At 43.4% G+C, this 19,491-nt stretch overlaps 1 protein-coding gene across 3 annotated transcripts in view; it reads right to left on the bottom strand.

The window, feature by feature from the left end:
- Positions 1-19,491, bottom strand: part of SOCS7 (suppressor of cytokine signaling 7) — a 33,270-nt gene that overhangs the window by 10,664 nt on the left and 3,115 nt on the right. Inside the window, exons 2-7 of one of the 3 annotated variants that reach the window (XM_036837244.1) lie at positions 13,539-13,603; positions 11,115-11,219; positions 10,536-10,637; positions 9,514-9,644; positions 8,888-9,056; positions 6,275-6,403 (exon numbers count right to left, since the gene is read on the bottom strand). In XM_036837244.1, the coding sequence (XP_036693139.1) occupies positions 6,275-6,403; positions 8,888-9,056; positions 9,514-9,644; positions 10,536-10,637; positions 11,115-11,219; positions 13,539-13,603 (701 nt within the window). The remainder of the gene's footprint in view (positions 1-6,274; positions 6,404-8,887; positions 9,057-9,513; positions 9,645-10,535; positions 10,638-11,114; positions 11,220-13,538; positions 13,604-19,491) is intronic. The other 2 variants (XM_036837245.1, XM_036837246.1) reach the window with 2 other exon arrangements.

Here is a 19,491-nt window from a genome sequence, read left to right as displayed (position 1 = left end):
TCATCTATGTGTTCTGTGCAAAAGCTCCCCTCCACAAAGGACTGCTGATTTCCATACCACCACTACCGTATTTCATACTCAAGGGAATCTATGCTCCCCTGCTGCAGGCCTCCCCAGCTTCACTCTTAACAGCTAAGAGCCTTGCTCTTCAGAACAGTTCAATGAAAAATGCCGAGTTACAGACTTTGCTCGGAGCCAAGTGGTCAATCCCAGGCCCAAGGCTCTCGGTGAAGGGCAAGAATCAAAGGTATCCCTATTGGGAATGGGAGACACTTGTTTAGCATCTAGAGTACCCTGAAGGTGAGGACTCAGAAAGGCTGTTCAGAGGGGTCCCCACCAAATTCCACCTGAGAGGCTGGTAAGCAGAAGGCAACAGCTAGGATCAAATTTTATAAGCCTGTCACTCCTGCCATTTACTACAAGCCGGGACAGTCAGGTTTAGCTACCTCTTACTCCCCACCAACCCTCCACCCCCACCAACCACCCTCCTTGCTTCTGAAATTTTAGGTTGGGTACAGGAACAGAAAAAGAGGATGATGCTTTTAAAAGAAAAGCAACTACAGTAGCTTGGGCAAGCTGGAATTGGTACTACTCTGCGCACAAGTGCCTGCTGACTAATGCCAGCCACGGCTGATGGGAGCCCCACACTCTTACGTTTCATAGCAATATCAGCAGACTCTGTGCTGGGAAATTCCAACCCCCCAGGGGTCAACACCACAGAATGGAGACACCCAGAATGTCAGGGACACTGAAACAGATTCAGGGGAACAAAGAATACCCTGGTTTCAATAAACAAAGGGGCTATGGAAAGTAAACAAGAAAAGTGCTCTCAGAAAGAATCTGAGTTGCAAAACCTTTGAAAGAATTCTTTTCTCAGCCATTGCCATATCAAAAGAAATTCTGTAGACAACTTGTTGGGAAATAAAATACCTAGTATTTTTGGAGTTTAATTTCAAACAGTTTTTAAATTTTGTTTGAAGGCATGAGAAGAAAAAATTAAAGCTTGCAGATTGCCTCCCAAAGCCCTTTCATGGTCGTTAACAACTGACTTTCTAAAAAAAATTGAAATACATGTTATGCTAAACAAGTAAGCTTATCTTAAAATCATTTAACTCATTTAGTCTTCAAAGCCATATTCAGACAGATAGCACTATTATCCGCATTTTACAATGAAGAAACTGAGGCCTATTGAGCTTAGAGAATGTGCTCACAGCACAGAACCAACAAAGCTGGCCTTCCTTGAACACCTGGTCTCTCTGAGGAAGAGTTTAGCCCAGGGAACCTCAAAGGAGGGTCCTCCAGGAGTCTCCCCAGAGTGCCTGCGCCTCTGACTGTCTGACGGGGGGCTGTCCAGTCACAGTTCCTTGATTCAGGACCAGCCTCTCTTAGTCCTTGACTTCTCACCCCCATCCCTTCAAATCTAAGGCTTATATTTTGAAGCACTGTAGCCCTCCTCCACCCACACACACCATTAAAAAAAAAAAAATTCACACATGGATTTTTCTCTTGAATATATTTAAACTCAAATGGTTTTAAAATGATTGGGGTTCAAATTCCTCTTTGAATTTTACCCTTTCTCTCATGTTTTAAAAATAGTCTTTAGTAAATTAAACTATGACAAACGGAAAGCTTCCTGGGGGGTTGGTTGTAATATTGCTAAACTCAACATGACGTTTCAGAGATAAAAGTAATTTATGCACCCAATTATTTATTCCCAAAGAAGGACTATAGGACTTGTGCTTAAAGAGGTCAGGATGATAAGTAGCATACAATTATCTGATTGTTTGCCTACTTGAATTTTAATGACCATATATACTTGCCTATTTAATTGTGTTACTTTTAGCCTTAAGTTCACAAATAGCAATTTGAAACCTGTTAATTCTCTGATATTCCCTGGTGTCAAACTGACCATTTACTGTTTGCCCCCAAACACAGCAAATGATTGAAGCTCTCACATCCAGAGCTTGTTAACAGATGAGGTCAGAAATGGAAATAAATCCAACATAAGACACCAGTGCAGCGAAAGTGAAAGACAAGGTAGAAGAGTGATCATCAAGAACGTTCCTCTGGTCCTCATGCCAGGGTCCTGGGCACAAATCCAGTTTCCAGCCACTTGGCTATTTTCTCTTCCCCCAAAAAGGAGCAGGTTAGGAGTGACAAACTTCTTTCAGGTCTGAGCACCCAAACACCCAGGTCTTCCTCCCACAACAAACTGTTTCCTGAAGGCCAGAATTATCCAGCCCCAAACTTGTCAATAGGGCTGAATTGAGAAATCCTAGGATACAAGGAAGACATAGCCCTAAACAAGTAATCATGGCCTTAATGATGGTTACAAAAGAGGAAGCGACCAATATCCTTAGAGTTATCCAATTCAAAGTGTGATTAAAAAAACAAAAAGTGTTTTCTCTTTAGGCACTTCACAGATGATGGAGATTCTCCCAACTAAGAAGGACACATTCACTTTGAGTTCTGGCTCTCACAGCAACAGAAGTTTTGTACTAATCCAATCACATTCTCTTTCTGAGATTGCTGCTTGGTGTTAAGGGTTTAGTTTACAACTGTGAAATGGACCAGACTGAGATGTAATCAGCAACCTCAGATTTACCATGACCATGCTCCAGCACTGCCATGAGAAGAGGTAAGGGGCAAACCAAGCTCAGGTGCCATCATTTTTACCAACGATTCCTCCCCCAGATGCGAATTATTCCACTTATTAAATTCCTTCTGCTCCTTACTTGCCACCATCCAGAACTTTCCCATTAGTCCCAGCTTTAAAATTCCCATAATCCCTGACATCCTTTTACAACAGTCTGGATGTGCTGCGACTGCATCCAGCTCTAGATTTGAGCCAGAAAAACGTGACTTTGCATCCTGACTCTGCAACTCACTGCACATCAGTTTCTTAATCTGTATTTTTTTTTTTTTAAAAAAAGGGAGACTGTAACATCCCTTCAAGGGATTTTGTAGGGGTTAAATGAAATAATACTAGCCCCTTGCAGGCATTCAGCTATCATCATCCCAAAGTCTAAACAAAAGGGCTCCTTTTAGAATCCACCGTGTTATAATCCCTGGTGCAGGCTGACAGAGCTCAACCTACATTCTAATGACTACCACTTCCTCACGGGAATCCTCCCCCCTAATAAAGTCAGCCTCACAGAATGCCTAGACCTCTGTGATAAGCAAAGGAAGGCAGCAAACAATGGTAAAGGAGAACACTGGCCTTGCCTTCTTTGTCCCAATCCTTCAAAGAGAGGTCACTTACGTCTAGGGGTAAATACTAATTCGCTTTGCCTTGTCAACTTGATTACAATTTTAAGTGCAAATGGATATCCTACCTGTAGCATTCCTCACAGGTCCTAGAAAGACAATCTCCACTAATAAACACAATTCTGACTTCTTTATGTCCTCTCCACAAATCCCAGCAAACTCAACCTGCAATTGGCTTACTGCTATTTTTTTCCCATAACAAAGGGTGGGAAATAAAGCACAAGATTTGGAGTTAGTTCAGCCTCAGTTTGAATCCTGGCTTCAGCACTGAGTAACCTTTAGAGTAAGTGGCTTCACTTTTTTTTCTTCTGAGAAAGTCTTTATTCCTCCTTTATTTTTAGAAGATAATTTCGCTTGATACAAAATTCTAGGAGAGTGGTTTTTTGTTTCAAAACGTTAAATATTTCAATCCACTCTTTTATTTCTTGCATGGTTTCTGAAAAGAAGTCTGATTTAATTCTAATCTTTTTTTTCTTAATAGATCTTTATTGGGGTATAACTGCTGCACAATACTGCATTAGTTTCTGTTGTACACCAAAGTGAATCAGCCATATGCATACACGTGTCCCCATATCCCCTCCCTCTTGAGCCTCCCTCCCATCCTCCCTATCCCACCCCTCTAGGTCATCGCAAAGCACCGAGCTGATCTCCCTGCGCTATGCTGCTGCTTCCCACTAGCTACCTAATTTTACATTTGGTAGCGTATATATGTTGATGCCCCAGCTTTCCCTTCCCACCGTGTCCTCAAGTCCATTCTCTATGTCTATGTCTTTATTCCTGCCCTGCAACTAGGTTCATCAGTACCATTTTTTTTTTTTTTTTTAGAGTACATATATATGTGTTAGCATACGGTATTTGTTTTTCTCTTTCTGACTTACTTCACTCTGTATGACAGGCTCTAGGTCCATCCACCTCACTACAAATAACTCAATTTTGTTTCTTTTTATGGCTGAGTAATATTCCATTGTATATGTGTGCCACATCTTCTTCATTTTGGGGCCTCACCCTTAAGTTTCCTCACTGACAAAATGAAAATAATCTTTTTTTTTTAAGTAGACCAATCTATTAGCTAACTTTAGGGCTGTTGCAAGAAATTAGAGCTACTGAAATAAAGAACCTGACAAAGTACCTGGCACATGATAGGCACTCAATAAATAGTAGCAATCACTGCAAGCTCTAACCCTTAACAATGTTAAAAATCTTACTTAAAATTTCTGCAGACAGGGCACATTTGTGGAATGAAACGTGCTATACGTGAGGAGTCCAAGATTCCATGAAGTCTCTCAATACTCTGCAAGTAGATACATGCTCCAGACTTCAGAATCCTCTGAGAGGATTTCCCTGCTTCACCCACAAACAGGGCTCATTACCCACCCGTCCTTGTCAATCACTGTCATGTCTTGTATTGACTTTAACATGTGCTCTTGCCTTTATCTTCCTACCTGTCCCCTTTTTTAAGCTAAGAGCTCTCTGAGGGTAGCAAAGTGGCTTATTTTTGATACTGAGTTTAAAAAATAAATGTTTGTTTGTTAAATAAATACCCCCAAAAGCCACAAACTCTAAAGACTGCTAAGCAGAGTCAGTTCCTGTAAGAAAGGATTCTAACATTTTCCTTTTAACCAAGTCAACTGCACGAGACCCAACTGTCTTGACAGCACTGAGGCAAATACTAAATGAAGTGAGAATTAATACAGTTCGCACCCTGTCGTGCCTTATTGAAATCACCAAGATTATAAAACACACTCCTGTAACCTGGTTCAATCCTGTTACTGATGTTCCGCTGGAGGCTTCCCTGTAACTTCTTTTTAGAGCAATTTCTTGGCACCCAGTTTGTTTAAGAATCTTAATTTGATTCAATGGCAAAGCATGAAGTTCTCATTTTAAGTTCTGTTTGTATCTTACAAATTCTTCAGTTAATGTGCTTGCCATTTTACTTTTTTCCAACACTATAAAAGCAGATTCCTGCAAACCATCCCTTCTCCCCACCTTCAATAGAGATTATATAGCTACCTCCCTACTTGGGCAGAAAGACTACATAACCACACCAGCAAGGATGGGAACTGCCCAGTGCTCCCAAACGGAGACTAGTCTCTGTATTCAATACTGGTAGGGCTACAGGACACAACAAAAAGTATCTACTCTTTGGACTTCCCTGGTGGCGCAATGGTTAAGAATCCACCTGCCAATGCAGGGAACACGGGTTCGAGCCCTGGTCCGGGAATATCCCACATGCCGTGGAGTAACTAAGCCCGAGAGCCACAACTACTGAGCCTGTGCTCTACAGGCCGCAAGCCACGACTACTGAGCCCGCATGCCACAACTACGGAAGCCCTTGCGCCTAGAGCCCGTGCTCCACAACAAGAGAAGACACCGCAATGAGAAGCCTGCGCACCACAACGAAGAGTAGCCCCCGCTCACCGCAACTAGAGAAAAGCCCGCACGCAGCAACGAAGACCCAATGCAGCCGTAAATAAATAAATAAATAAATAAAAAGTATCTACTCTTTGAAAGTTTCGTACAAATGGACAAAATCTAGAGCAGACCGCTATTAAATTCAGCCTCCTTGACACTCACCATTTCTAGTGAATACTCTTTTACTTTCCCTGTTCCCCAAGGAAATGACCTAAGAGCTCTCTGTTTCACATGTAAGTGTGAGATGCCTGGATCAGGGACAACGAGATACCTCTGCAAGTTAAATATTCACATGACTCCTGGACATCAGTGGTGGGATCAGTTTTTTCATTCATGTGATCAAAGAAGCAAAGATTCCTTCTCAATATGTTGAGGGATCAATTCCTTCTCAATACAAGGGCAGGAGATTAGCCACTGGGCTCTAGGAAGAGTGGTTGCTACAAGAGCCAGGAAGAAAAGCTTCAGGTAAAAAAGCTTCAAGTAAGTGTTTTTGGTTTTGGTTTTTTTTTTGGGGGGGTGTGCAGGGGTGGGGGTAGAGATCCTACACTGGTTCATACCCAAGCCAGTTAAATAATTAATGTAACTATAGCCTTACCTGGAACCCTGGATCTCAAGAAATAAAGAAACTTCCCATTCTTGGAGTGCATGATGGCTCTCTTAATGAACTCCACCACTGATTGACAGCGATCCTCAAACTTGGGATGACACCACAGGCTGAAGGTTCCTGCCATGGAAAGTTAAGGAGAGGTAAAAATGCAAAACTTACTTCGAAAAGATTTGAGAGGCTGGCTTGAACATTTTAATGATTCTCACTTCTGGGAGGGTAGTTTGTAGTCAAGCTGAGTCAGACAAAGGTCCCTGTTCCTGCTTGTTCCACAACTAATGGAAAAGACGTTGCCTTTAATAAGACATAAATTAGGTCTTACAAGGTTTTTGTTAAACAATAATAAATTCAAGTCAGAAAAGGAGATATAAATAGATTTTGTTGGCTATGAACACGAATCTTTAAACCACAGACCATAAAGAAAAGACTGCTATAGCAAAAGCGAATTTAAATGACATACCCTCAAAAAGATCTAAGTCTTCAAGTATGCATGGAATAGTTCAGGAAAGACAGGAACAGCAGTTTTGTGGGTCTCACTCATTCATATGTGTGTTAGGCACAAAAATCAAATTCTAAGTCTTTTCTTCTTCTGTAACTTCTAAAACCCCATGCTCCAACATGTTACAAAGATCCCACCCCAAACCTTAGAATCCCGAAGGCAAAAGGGCATCTGAACTCCCATGACTTAAAAAAACAACAACAAAAAACTCCAACAACTATAGCACTAAATCCAAAGGAGTCACAAAAGGCATACTAATCACTCAAGAGAACTGTAGATTTGAGTCTCCCTAGCTACTCTCACAGGATCACTTAAAAAGACGAAGACAAATGTTCCATTGCAAGCCGGCAACTGAAAGGCCCACAGGCTTCTATTAAAAATTCCATTTATTCAAGGAAGAAAAGTCCCTTTGAACAAAAAGTAACTGGAGAACCATTTGAAAACGCCCTCCCATTCCTGGCATCTCACCTATCAGGAACCTAGAGGTCAAGCATTTATTCATCATTTCCATGGCCTAGTCACTTATCATTTTAATAGGTTTATAAAAGCACTTCACTCTGAAATGCTTTGTTTTTTTTTGTTTGTTTGTTTGATTTTTGCTTTTAGAAACAGCAGGAAAACAGGCAGCAGTCTACCCCACAGTTCTCTAATTCTCAGGTCTTTGAACTGAAGTTCCTTTCTCTTCATGCATCTCGAAAGCAGAGGTGGAGGGGCTTCCCTGGTGGCACAGTGGCTAAGAATCCGCCTGCCAATGCAGGAGACACGGGTTTGAGCCCTGGTCCGGGAAGATCCCACATGCCACAGAGCAACTAAGCCTGTGCACCACAACTACTGAGCCTGCGCTCTAGAGCCCACGAGCCACAACTACTGAGCCCGTGTGCCACAACTACTGAAGCCCGTGCACCTAGAGCCTGTGCTTCGCAACAAGAGAAGCCACTGCAATGAGAAGCCCGTGCACCACAATGAAGAGTAGCCCCTGCTTGCTGCAACTAGAGAAAAGCCCCGCGCGCAGCAACGAAGACCCAACGCAGGCAAAAATAAATAAATAAGAAAGCAGAGATGGGGGCAGAGGAAACCATGGACAAAACTATGCTGACCTAAACAGGTACTTCCTGCCTAACAAGAGAAGCAAACCAAATAAATCCCGCAGAACATGGCTGAGAGCAGGAGAGACACAGTGGTGCCTGAGAAGAGCATGAAAGAGCCCCTTACTTGAAATGCAGTATCTAATATAGCTCATTTGAAGTTGATCACATGTGGGAAGAGTATGAGGAATAGGGGGGCAAGTCCCTGAAACTCCCCAGAGTTCTCCACACTTTTTGTAGCATATTACAAATTCTTGACAAAGGATGTATTAGCCAGCCCTACCACCAATGACCATCACAAGTTTGTGGCCCAAATCAAATACAGAATGCCCATCCAGACTGCAGTGTTGAACAAGTCAGCTTCTCGACATCACTGGAATATTAAGCACAACCGGACCGCAGAGGGGGAAGTACTGCCAGGAAGGAAGATAGATAGTCTAAAGTACGTTGATCCCACAAACTCTCATAGAGTTCTGATGACTATTTCCTATGAGACTACAAAGCTGACCAAAAGAAGACATAATTATCACCATGCTGCCTGGTGAGAAGAGCTGATGTGACTGCCAGGCAAAGAAATTCAGAACAGAACAGTCACAGGATCAACAAATTCTCCTCTTTGTATATATGATTTAATAGTAAATATCTCTAGATGGTAAGTTTAATTATAAACCAAAGTTTGGAAGAATGTGTCTAATGATCCTAGGTTATTTCTTCCTTCTACCAAGAGAGTTTTACTGGCTTTGTTCTGTTCTTCAATAGTCTTCTTCAGACTCTCCAATTTAGTAGACAAGATGCTAAGAATACTTTTAAACGGCACCCTTAGGCTCCTCCCAACCCCCACCAACATTTCTTCTAGTGATCGAAACCAGTGCCCATATCAATATTCAATTGAGTCTATGAGATTTTCCTCCCCCTTCACAGTTCCATTTCTATGAATCCTTCCAATGAAAAAGTCAGATAGCAAAGGTAGGGAAAGGCAAAGGGGGAAGAAGGCTTCCTTCAAATGCCAGCACCTCTCACCTCTGTAGTGCTCCATTCTGGTGTGATGGGTGATACCCTGTGATCGGAAACTGAGGCTCAGGATATAACGAGGATCAGAGCTGTCTCGTACCAGGAAAGAACCATCGGGCTTGCCTTTAAGCTTCATCTCTGCATCTTCCCAATTCATCGGCCCCCAATACCAACCACACTATCAAAGAAGAAGTGGTCAAGTAGTTAACAGAACAGAGAAATGTCAAAGTTTTCAGCACAATTTCTCTTACCACAAGAACCCCGTTTCCAAAACGCTGCAATAGGTAAAAGCTGCTAGGAGTGTCTCAACCATTAGCAAAGAACACCAGGTTCATCACACTTTTAGGCCTCCAAAGTAACAGAAAGATAATTTTACAATTCCATTACTAAGGCCCTACAAAGAAGAGAAGAGCGACCTGGGTTAACTATGTAAACATTTCTCCTTAACCTTTCTTCATCACGTTCAGATTTTTTTTTTTCAGATTCAATTTTACAACATCTCTTATAGAACTAATAATAGCAGCATGTTGTTTTGTCACTGTAAATACAGAGGCAAGGAATCTACTCTTCCTCCAAAAATAATAAAAGGGGAGCTGGTACAGAATTAGGAGAATGCAAGAGGAGGCACCACCTACCTTCTCCAGCTCTCGAAGGCTGGCTGCAAAGCTGCTCGAGTCGGGCCGGTAGAGGGGACACTGGAGGGGTGGCGGGGGTTGGCTGTGCAGGGATTCGGCTGCTCGGAGGGGAGCGATCCGGGGAAACGCATCTGCAGGGCAAGAGAGTGGCGGTCACTTGTCGACCCTCATTGTTCCCAACCTCAAGTAGACCCTCCCCCCAAAACAAAGAGGCTAACTGAAGAGGGGCAAGGCATTAGAAGATAAGCTGGAAAGGGTGGAAGCCAAAGCAGTGGGGAAGAGCTGGATGGGCTGGGACAAAAAGCTCTGTGGGCTCGTGTAAGCTGTGAAGGATGGGTGGGGGCGTTTAACCCCAGGAAAGGGGTAAGGAGCAGCTCACTAACCTGACTAAGGTGACTACTTCAGGGCCTTCACCAGCCTAGAGCGATTCCAACTTCTCCCACCTCGAGGTGAAGTGCCGGTAAAGCAGCCTTGGAAATAGTGACTCGCTTACTTGCCCGGGAAGAGCAACGATTTTGCCAGGCAAGTAGATTTTGCCAGGCGAGTAGAAAAGAATTCATTTCATTCATTTTATTCCTTGGGTACTGGAGGCTGGCAAAGCAGGTATGGGCTACTGAATGCTTGGTACTTATTTACAAGGCTGCAGTAAATGCTAAAAGCTTAGAAAAACCACAGAACTTTGAAAACCAGCAACATATTAAACCTCTTCCCTCTACTAAAATTAAGGCAGTTTCCTAAGTGATACCGACTCAAAGACTGCAAAACAGTTTCACAGCAAAGAGGCAAAAAAATCCAATAGTCTTTTATCTCTACCAAAAATCAGATTCACCTCCATAAAGAAAATGGGTTAGAAAAACCAGTTCTTGGCCTCATTTCCAAGGAGTTCTGGTCCAGCCAAGGGGATATGATTTAAGCTCTCTCATAAATTCTGTTATTTCCATAAATAAATTTCTCCCATCCTTCAGAAGTATATCACTTGGTACTCCCCACTCTTGCAAGTCCTGCGTCTAAGCTAAGCTAACCTGGGGCATGAGGTGGAGGAGGCGGAGGTAGGGGGAAAGACTGCAGGGAAGACCCCATCGGAGCCACAAGGACAGATGTAGGCAGCGTCCCACTGATATCATCTAGAAGAGAGAACAAAAGCAAGAGGTTCAGAAATATGGGCACAGAATGAGCAAGATGAAGGCAGAGGAGAGGGAGAAGGATCATCAGGCTGCCCTCTGGGGCAAGATGGCCTGACCTTCACCCTGTCTTTTTGCACACAGGGTAACAATCATCTTAATCTGGTTGCCTTGGCTTGAAAGCAGGAAAGTGAGGATATCCCTAAAGCTGCCCACTAGCAGTAGATTCAGAGCAAGATAAATACCCTTTATAAATAAATAAAGACCGAATCAATATATGGACAGTAGATGTTATAGCATGCAGGTAAGAGACCCATTTAACCACTTCGGGAGAGGACAGGGGTGCTGAGAAAGGGACAAGAAATAATTGGGCCATCATTAGAAACCCAGGAGTTTGTTTGGCTCCTGGCAAAGAACAACAGGTCCATAGAGCTCACCCTCCCACTAGGGCAAGAAGACAGAGAGGGGAAGAAACTATACCTAGGAGGCTGAGGCTTCTTCTTGGAGGAGGAGGGGGAGTTGGAGGGTGTGGAGAGGTCAGGCCCCGCTGAGAGATGTCCACGTCCACAAGTGACACTGTTTCACCTGAGGGATTCATGGAGCAAGCGTGTTACAGTAGCACCTTGCCCAAAGCCGAGGCCAGGAAGCAAAGGGAAACAGAGGGCAAGCAAGGGAGGCTAGAGAGGTCCATGGCTCTCAGAAAGCTCAAAATCTAATGCTCCTTGGCTGGAGTCCCCCCCCCGCCCCCGCCCAAAAAAAACCACCTGAGAAGTCAATTTTAAATTCCATCATTCCTTTACCCTGTTAAAGATCAAGGATCTTTAAGACAAAAACATGGGATTGACAGTTGAAAAGCCAACTAATCCTGGCTCTGCCACTGAGGATATAACCTTGAATAAGAGGTCTTCTTTATTCAAATAGAACCCACACCATTTATTTTTTACAGATTTGTATACCAATTTTTGCCTCGGAGAGCAAGGCAAGCAGCTTGTTACAAGCCCAAATGGACATGGAAAGCAAGTGCCATTAAAATGTAAGAGCTGTTAAGCTGAATGCAGATAAAGGTCCCAATGTTAGCTCCGACTTCTTCCTAAATGGCTTTCCACATTTAGATTTTCCAGGATATTCACTCATAAGAGAACCAACCATTTCAGATATCCATTAATTCCTAATAGTTGAGGCTACAAAGGCCGAAAAGTGCATTTACAACCCTAATAATTTACTTCCACAGTCAGCCAAAAGTCAGGCACATGGTTTCCTTACTTCCCAGCATATCACGCAGTTCTGTTCTCTGCCATATACACTCCTTCTTGCCACCCAACCCCGTCTAACCTCTCTCCACTTGAATCACCAGAGAACGAAGGGTATTTTATCAACAAAAGGTTGACAGCCAAGAATAAGTTTGTTTTGGTAGGTCTGATCCACAAGTCAGAATTTGGGATTTCTGTAATTTGGCCCTTAGGGTGTTATTTCCAACACCTTTTTCTTATTTAGGAAGCTGAATTACCCCTCAGCTAGAATTTTAATGTTTCCCAGTTAAGAAAATGAGGTAACAAATATCTCTAAAAGGCCAGGAGCTGGGTTTTCAGAATCTAATATGGTTTTTTTAACAAAGGTCTTGAACACTAATTAAGATAAGCAGAAAAGCTCTTACAAAAGTCATCAGTGGAAGTTCTAGGAACTCATCACACAGCTTAATTACTGAGGGCCTAGCTTCCCAGAGCAATGCAATGAGCCCAGGTTTCCTGAAGGGTCAGAGAGGTCTAGATTGTAGGCACTTAAAGGATGTAATTCAAGAGAGCTAAGCCTCTTTGAAATAAGAACATGGAACCTGAAACTACAAATGTGGGTTTCACTACTTTAAAAGGGAAACAACTACTAACTAGAAAGACATTCTGCTACAGGATAAGATCCTTTAATTCTCTGCTTGGGATAAGAACAGAGGGGATATGAACAGAGAACCTCCTTCTCCACCTGTGCCTATTGCAGGCACCAACTCACCTGTCCTGACAGCTCACAGCAGTCTACCCAGTGATGGGGGTTCCACTAGTCTGCTTAACATTTTCCTGGAAATGTCCAGTCCCAGATCATAATTCTTGCAATCATCTTTTTTGAGGGACACAGTATCCAAAAGAGTTTGAAATTGGGATTCGGTTTAAAGGTTTCTCAGCCATGCCCAGTGAAGAGCACTCAGTTTCTGAGATTTGAGGCTGTGTGCTCCAGACTTCCTTTTCTACAGCTCATTCAAGCAGGAGCTTCACACCTGACTCACATAACAAAAGGTCTCCCTCTCAGAAAAAGCTCCCCTTTAAAGGAGAAGGCAAAAGGATATTTGACAGCTTTCCTACTTTAGCAACTGTGTTCCCTGCTGCAAGAGGAGAGACTTAAATTAGATCCAATGAAGAACTCTTTAACAGCTGCAAGAACTGCTAGCCCCTAAAATGGGTAAGACAAGAGTTCATGTGATCCCCTTTGCCCAAAGTCGTTAAAAATAGACCAGATCATCATGGATCATGTTTATTAGATAATCCATGAACTCCCTTGGAAGCAGGGACAGGAATTGTATGACTTTTGGGGAGTCCTTTATGCGCTATGAGCCTATAAATTTGTAATTCCTACTTTTAATTTATATGTGATGACCCTGAACTAAAGCCTGCATAACTGCCAGGGACACCTAATTACCAGCAAGCAGTCTCTACCTCAAACTATAAAGCATCCAAAGTCAAGAATACATTTCACACCATAAAAATAGCCTCACCCCAAACCCAGCAGGCACGAAATGAAGAAAATAACTGCAGACATGCTTGAAGCTCCCTCTGAGACGCATCTGCAAGTGTTTCCTGACTCGTCTCAGAACACTCGTGCTTTCAGATGTCAGAAGAAAAAGAAAGAGATCACCCTTACCTGTGAACAGGGGGCTGAAGGAGACTGGAGAAAAGGCACTTTGAGTTCTTGTCAACCTGGGTTTCCTGAGGGGTGAGAAGCACACAGAGAATGAGCTGCAGAATGAACACACATGCATTTAAATCACTGCAACAACAACAACAACAAATCACTGCAACACTCCATTCCAGATGCACCAAAAAACAAAGCAAACCCTAGTCGTTGTCAGCCACACTTTTGTAATAAAGCCTAAAATTTAAAGGGGGGAGAATAAAATAATTAAGGCAATTCCTAAATAGATTTGGCTACAGAATTCAGCAGCCTACAAAGCAATAAGAAATCTCTTTGGAGCTTTCCATACTCATCACATTAAAAGACTAAAACATCTTGAGTGGTAACTAGTAAGTCCATTTCTAGAGGAAGCAAGTCGGACACAGAGTTGATTTTCAAATGGGAGCCAAGAAAAAGGTTCTTGACCTGAACAGGTGCCACCTCAGAGCACCAGCTTTCCCTCTGGGCCTGCTCCTAGGAGCAGGAGGTCCCAAAATGAACCAGGCAAGATTGTTGGACTTGAGAACAGCACTATAGGATACACATGCAATCTTCAACCAGTAAGAACTCTGATTTTTGCAAAATGCCTCCAAGCCATAGGTCAAAGCCAAAGGGGAGCCTCTTCAAGTTAGGAGCTCTGCCTGGCACCCAAAGAAGATGGCCTCTTCCCCTTTCTGAGCTGCCAGTCACAGCACTCCCCCCAGGACTGTTCCTGATACTGCTCCCAAACCAGCTAGAAAACCCAGATCTCCAGTGAAGACACACCAAAGGTCACTTCACTTTGCACCAGTTTCAACTGGCTTTTGGGCGAGAAATGAAAGAAATGCAAAAGACTCTGACAAAGACTTTCTGGCTAGAAATGTGCTGAGCTCAAAAAACTCACCTCAGAATGATTGAATTGACTAAAAGGGAAAGAAGTTGTGGAGGTGATGAAAATATGCTATACCTTGATTGTGGCAGAGGTTATGATTTTGACATTTGCCAAAATTAATAGAACTGAGCAACTTTAAAAAGGTGAATTTTAGGTGGTATATAAATGATATCTCAACAAATCAGCCTTAAAAAAAAAATTCTACCACCAAATTAAGTGCCTGACTGACTCCACACCTTGTAGCTGGCTCACTTTCCAAAATTACTCTCACCCAAAGGTTGAAATAAAACTTCAACTTCACCAATAGATGGGGGCAGAAGTAAAGAAAATCCAAAATGAAATCCTATTTTAAAATATTTGACTTTGGAAGATCTTTATTCATTTATGTTTTAACAGAGATGTCTGTGCTTCTCAGAACTCACTTCAAACAGAATTTCAAAACCATACTGTGAAGACCTTACTCAGAAATAGCCAAGACGCCGGATTCCCTCTCCTGACCTGTCTCACACGCCCTCTGCAGCCACCTCCGTGCTGAGACTTGAGAAGTCTGATGATGGTGCCCACTGTCAACGCCCCGCCCACAGCACACACAGGAGAGGTGGCTGCATCAGAGCAAGACGCAAGCACACACAGTCCCTCTATTTATAAAAGTTGCTCATGGCAGTCTGCAGCTTAGTCGCAACACTCCAAAGGGCTGAAATGGAAAGTTAATTCCACTGGACATTAACTTTAAGACTGAAGAGCTTTCAAGCTGATTTTTATTCAGTAACTTGTGGATACAACATTAAACTCAGCAAGCAGAAACCTAAAGCACTGGCCTTTCGAAGGGTTCACACCTCAGCCATTTGGCGGTTTGCCTCTTTTCAAAGGAAGCTGCGTTACTCTGCCATCTGTCCATACTGGGGACGAGCCTCCTCAGTGCCAAGCACTGAAGAACAGCAGTACCCAAATGCACACATCTTGCGGAGGCCTTCTCACTCCAGCTCATCTTCTCCCCGCCCCTGGCATTTTGAAGAAAATCATAGTTTCTAGGATCTAGAAAAAGAAATACATACGACTCTAAACCCAGGCAGAGCCATTTGAGAGCCCTAGGATGGCTTTTTCTGGCAAATAAGGAAGGTTAGAGAAGTAGAAGGTCTAAGAGGCTGAAAGGCTAATAATAAATATGAGTGCTTCCTTCTCTCTTTGGGGAGATATTGTCTAACTGAAAATCCAAAACAGTTTCTGTCTCAAGGATCCTGAGAGCATTCTAATGGCAGTCATTCATGAAAAAACCAATCTAGACAACTATAAAAAACAAAGCAAGGGAATGATGAACATAAAATTGAGGATGGTGGTTGGTTACATGGGGGAGGGGGAGATGTAATCAGGAAGTAACACACAGGGGTCTTCAAAGGTACTGATAACATTCTATTTTTTAAGCTTAGTGATGGTTACCTAGGTATACATTTCATTATTATTATTGTACATACACTTTATACATCTCTTCTTGTATATACGAAACATTTAAAATGATAACCATTCTAAGCTGGATGTGCTGTTTTTTGGAGAGCAACATGAATGACACGGCTCCAGATACCATTTTTAACTAACCCTTCTATACTACATTCCCATATTATTCTATTCCTCCCCAGACCACCTAGACAAGCATTAGGGTACAAAGTTAAGCCACTGTAACTCTGCCAGTGGGCCACTTGCATCTTAGCAGCAGAAAGACCTGACGGGTGGTGCGGGGTAGGACTTGGTGGGCTATGCCTCAGATGGCAGAACAAGACAGGGGCAGCAGAAGACCTTAGGGAAAGGTCTTCTCTGAGGCAAGTAGTCCTTTGTGTCAGCTGTACACTGCTTGTGCTGCAGGTAACAAAGAGATAGAATGCCTCTGTCCATTTCCACTCTGCAAATTACTAACTGTATGGCAACAGATCTGTGGGATAAAAGGAGTTCATTAGACTAGACAGTCTGACAACACATTGATATAACCACTGGCCACTTTTCAAATTCCTTGAAGCCTAAAATATAAACAATGAAATAGTAATGCTCTCCCTCTCTTGTCCATAAATCCCCTCTACGGTGTCCTAAGACTTACACATGTCCCTTTCTAACTTCTAAAGTAGGATGTCCAAATATCAGGTTTTGCGGTCACAATTTACCTCTGCCCCTGCTAAAGCACACGGTGCCAAGTCAGCCAGCCTGTGCCATTTCCAACACATCATAAGCCAGTGTCTGTTCATGAGCTACAGGCACAAAAACCACATGTTCATTTTTAGTTCCAATACACAGACATCTGTGCAACAAGGTCAGATCTGAAACTCCACCATAAACCAACTAAAGAACCTATGAAGGGAACTTCCAGAGAAAAGCCCAGAGGTGTAGCCCAAGGTCTAAAACCTTAGGAATGATGTCAGTGGGCAAAATGTTAAGAAGTAAAAGACACAAGACTCAAATGGACAGAGATTTCTGAAGCCAGGTTGCTCATTCCAAAAGAGAGCTTGTCAACCACAACCACTTCATGGAAAAATAGTTAAAAAGATCAACAGAATATGGACCCAAAACCCAAACATAAAGTCAGACCCTCCTTGGGACTTCCCTGGTGGCACAGTGGTTAAGAATCTGCCTGCCAATTCAGGGGACACGGGTTCGAGCCCTGGTCCTGGGAAGATCCCACATGCTGCCAACTAAGCCCGTGCGCCACAACTACTGAGCCTGCGCACTGAGCTCTGAGAAGCCCGCACACCGCAACAAAGAGTGCCCACTCTCCACAACTAGAGAAAGCCTGCACGCAGCAACGAAGACCCAATGCAGCCAATAAATAAATAATTAAAAAAATAAAAACACTTGGAGTTTAAAAAAAAAATCAGACCCTCCTCACCACACCATAAAATCATTTTGCTCTCAGCATGTCATGCTCTTTCTCAAAAAGACCCCTTAGACCTGAAGACCCAAGAAAACAGAGAAAAGGGTTTCTCATGTCTGCCAGGTCTGTCCACGACAGCAGGGCCCCAAATTGATGCCAAGGCAGCCTGCCTCTCTTTCCAGAATTGAATCTTTTTTCCCAGATAGGAAACCACTACAGAACTGTTCTCCATTTTTCCACCTCACAGCTATGAAGACTGCCAGTAATATCCTCAACTGGTAAGTAGGAAAAAAACAAACCTTGAGAAATGAACAAGGTACCCATTTCCAACCAAGTATGTATTATGTGATGATTCAAAAAAGTAGGATCAAATGCTATTTCTCACCAAACACAAAGGAAGACAATCAGCTAAACATATGTGAAACAGACAAGGGAACTTCACTGGTTTTCCTGAAATAGCAATCCTATATAACACTGAAGCCCACGGGCATCAAGCCCAGCTCTCTGAATTCCAACATATGTGTGTTACACGGCCTAGCCCAGTTCTCCAGAACAGAAACCTGATTAGCTGGTGGGCCCATTTCTTCCTTCACTTCAAAAGAGTTCTCTAAGCTAACTCATACTAGACCTAAGACTCTGTATATCCAGGAAGGTCAACTTAGCAGACTCTAAAGCATCTGAAAGGAACTAAAGTTTGCTTAATGTTAAAATATGGAAACTGTTAAGCCTTATTAATGATTGTAGGGGGACTTCCCTGGAGGTCCAGTGGTTAAGACTCAGTGCTCCGGGCTTCCCTGGTGGCGCAGTGGTTAAGAATACGCCTGCCAATGCAGGGGACATGGGCTTGAGCCCTAGTCTGGAAAGATCCCACATGCCGTGGAACAACTAAGCCTGTGCGCCACAACTACCGAGCCTGTGATCTAGAGCACGTGAGCCACAACTACTGAACCCGTGAGCCACAACTACTGAAGCCCATGCGCCTAGAGCCCATGCTCCGCAACAAGAGAAGCCACCGCGATGAGAAGCCCGTGCACCGCAACGAAGAGTAGCCCCCGCTCGCCGCAACTAGAGAAAGCCCATGCACAGCAACGAAGACCCAACGCAGCCAAAAAAAAAAAAGAATCCTCCTGCCAATGCAGGGGACACGGGTTCGAGCCCTGGTCCGGGAAGATCCCACATGCCGCAGAGCAACTAAGCCCACGTGCCACAACTACTGAGCCTGCGTTCTAGAGCCCGTGAGCCACAACTACTGAGCCCGCGTGCCGCAACTACTGAAGCCCGTGTGTCTATAGCCCGTGCTCCACAACAAGAGAAGCCACTGCAGTGAGAAGCCAGCACACCACAACGAAGAGTAGCCCCCGCTCACCGCAACTAGAGAAAGCCCCCATGCAGCAACGAAGAGCCAGCGCAGCCATACATACATACATACATATGTACATACATAAATAAATAAAAAGACTCTGTGCTTCCACCACAGGGGGCGCAGGTTCTATCCCTGGTGAGGGAACTAAGATCCCACATGCCGTGCGGCACGGCCAAAAAAATAAATAAATAAAATCAAATTTAAAAATGATTGTAGGAGGTACTTTCTAGTGATAGCTGTGGGGAAGGTAAATGCTGAGAAGAGCAAAGAGAATCATGCCCAGAGGTTACCGTAAAAGCCCCAAATTATACAGCAAAGACTGCAGAGACTCGTAATCAACTCCAACAATAAGAAGGCAGGCATATACCTTCTGGCAAAAGACTTACATTTCTCATGGTTTCCAGCTCCTACCAATCAAAACAAGAGCACAAGCTAAAAATCCAAACTTATCCTTCCTCCCAACAGGGCGGACTTACTAAGGAGGTGCAGATCCATAGAAATCACAACTACCCTGGCCAGACTTATCAAGCTTCTCACAGCTGCGAGGCTGCCAGCAAGACTGGCACATAGTAAGCTGTGGAAAAGCTAACAAGAAAATCTAACAGCACCAAATCCTAAGCACTTAAAAAAAAAAATCACCAGTTCAATCTTACTACTTTTCCTCCAAAAGCACAAAATATTCCATCTCAATTTCTCTTGTCTTCACTCTATTCCTATAAGGACAGGAACAAGACAGGAATCACTCCCACTTTACAGATTAAAAAAAGGGGGAAGTATGAAGAAGACAAAATTGGCCCGCATCCCACAGCTGATGCTGGAGTCCTACATGGAATCT

The sequence above is a fragment of the Balaenoptera musculus genome, chromosome 20 (assembly GCF_009873245.2).
Source record: "Balaenoptera musculus isolate JJ_BM4_2016_0621 chromosome 20, mBalMus1.pri.v3, whole genome shotgun sequence".
In the NCBI taxonomy this organism is placed as follows: Eukaryota; Metazoa; Chordata; class Mammalia; order Artiodactyla; family Balaenopteridae; genus Balaenoptera; species Balaenoptera musculus.
Note: the sequence above shows the minus strand (reverse complement) of the source record. Positions and strands in the feature narration are given on the sequence as shown.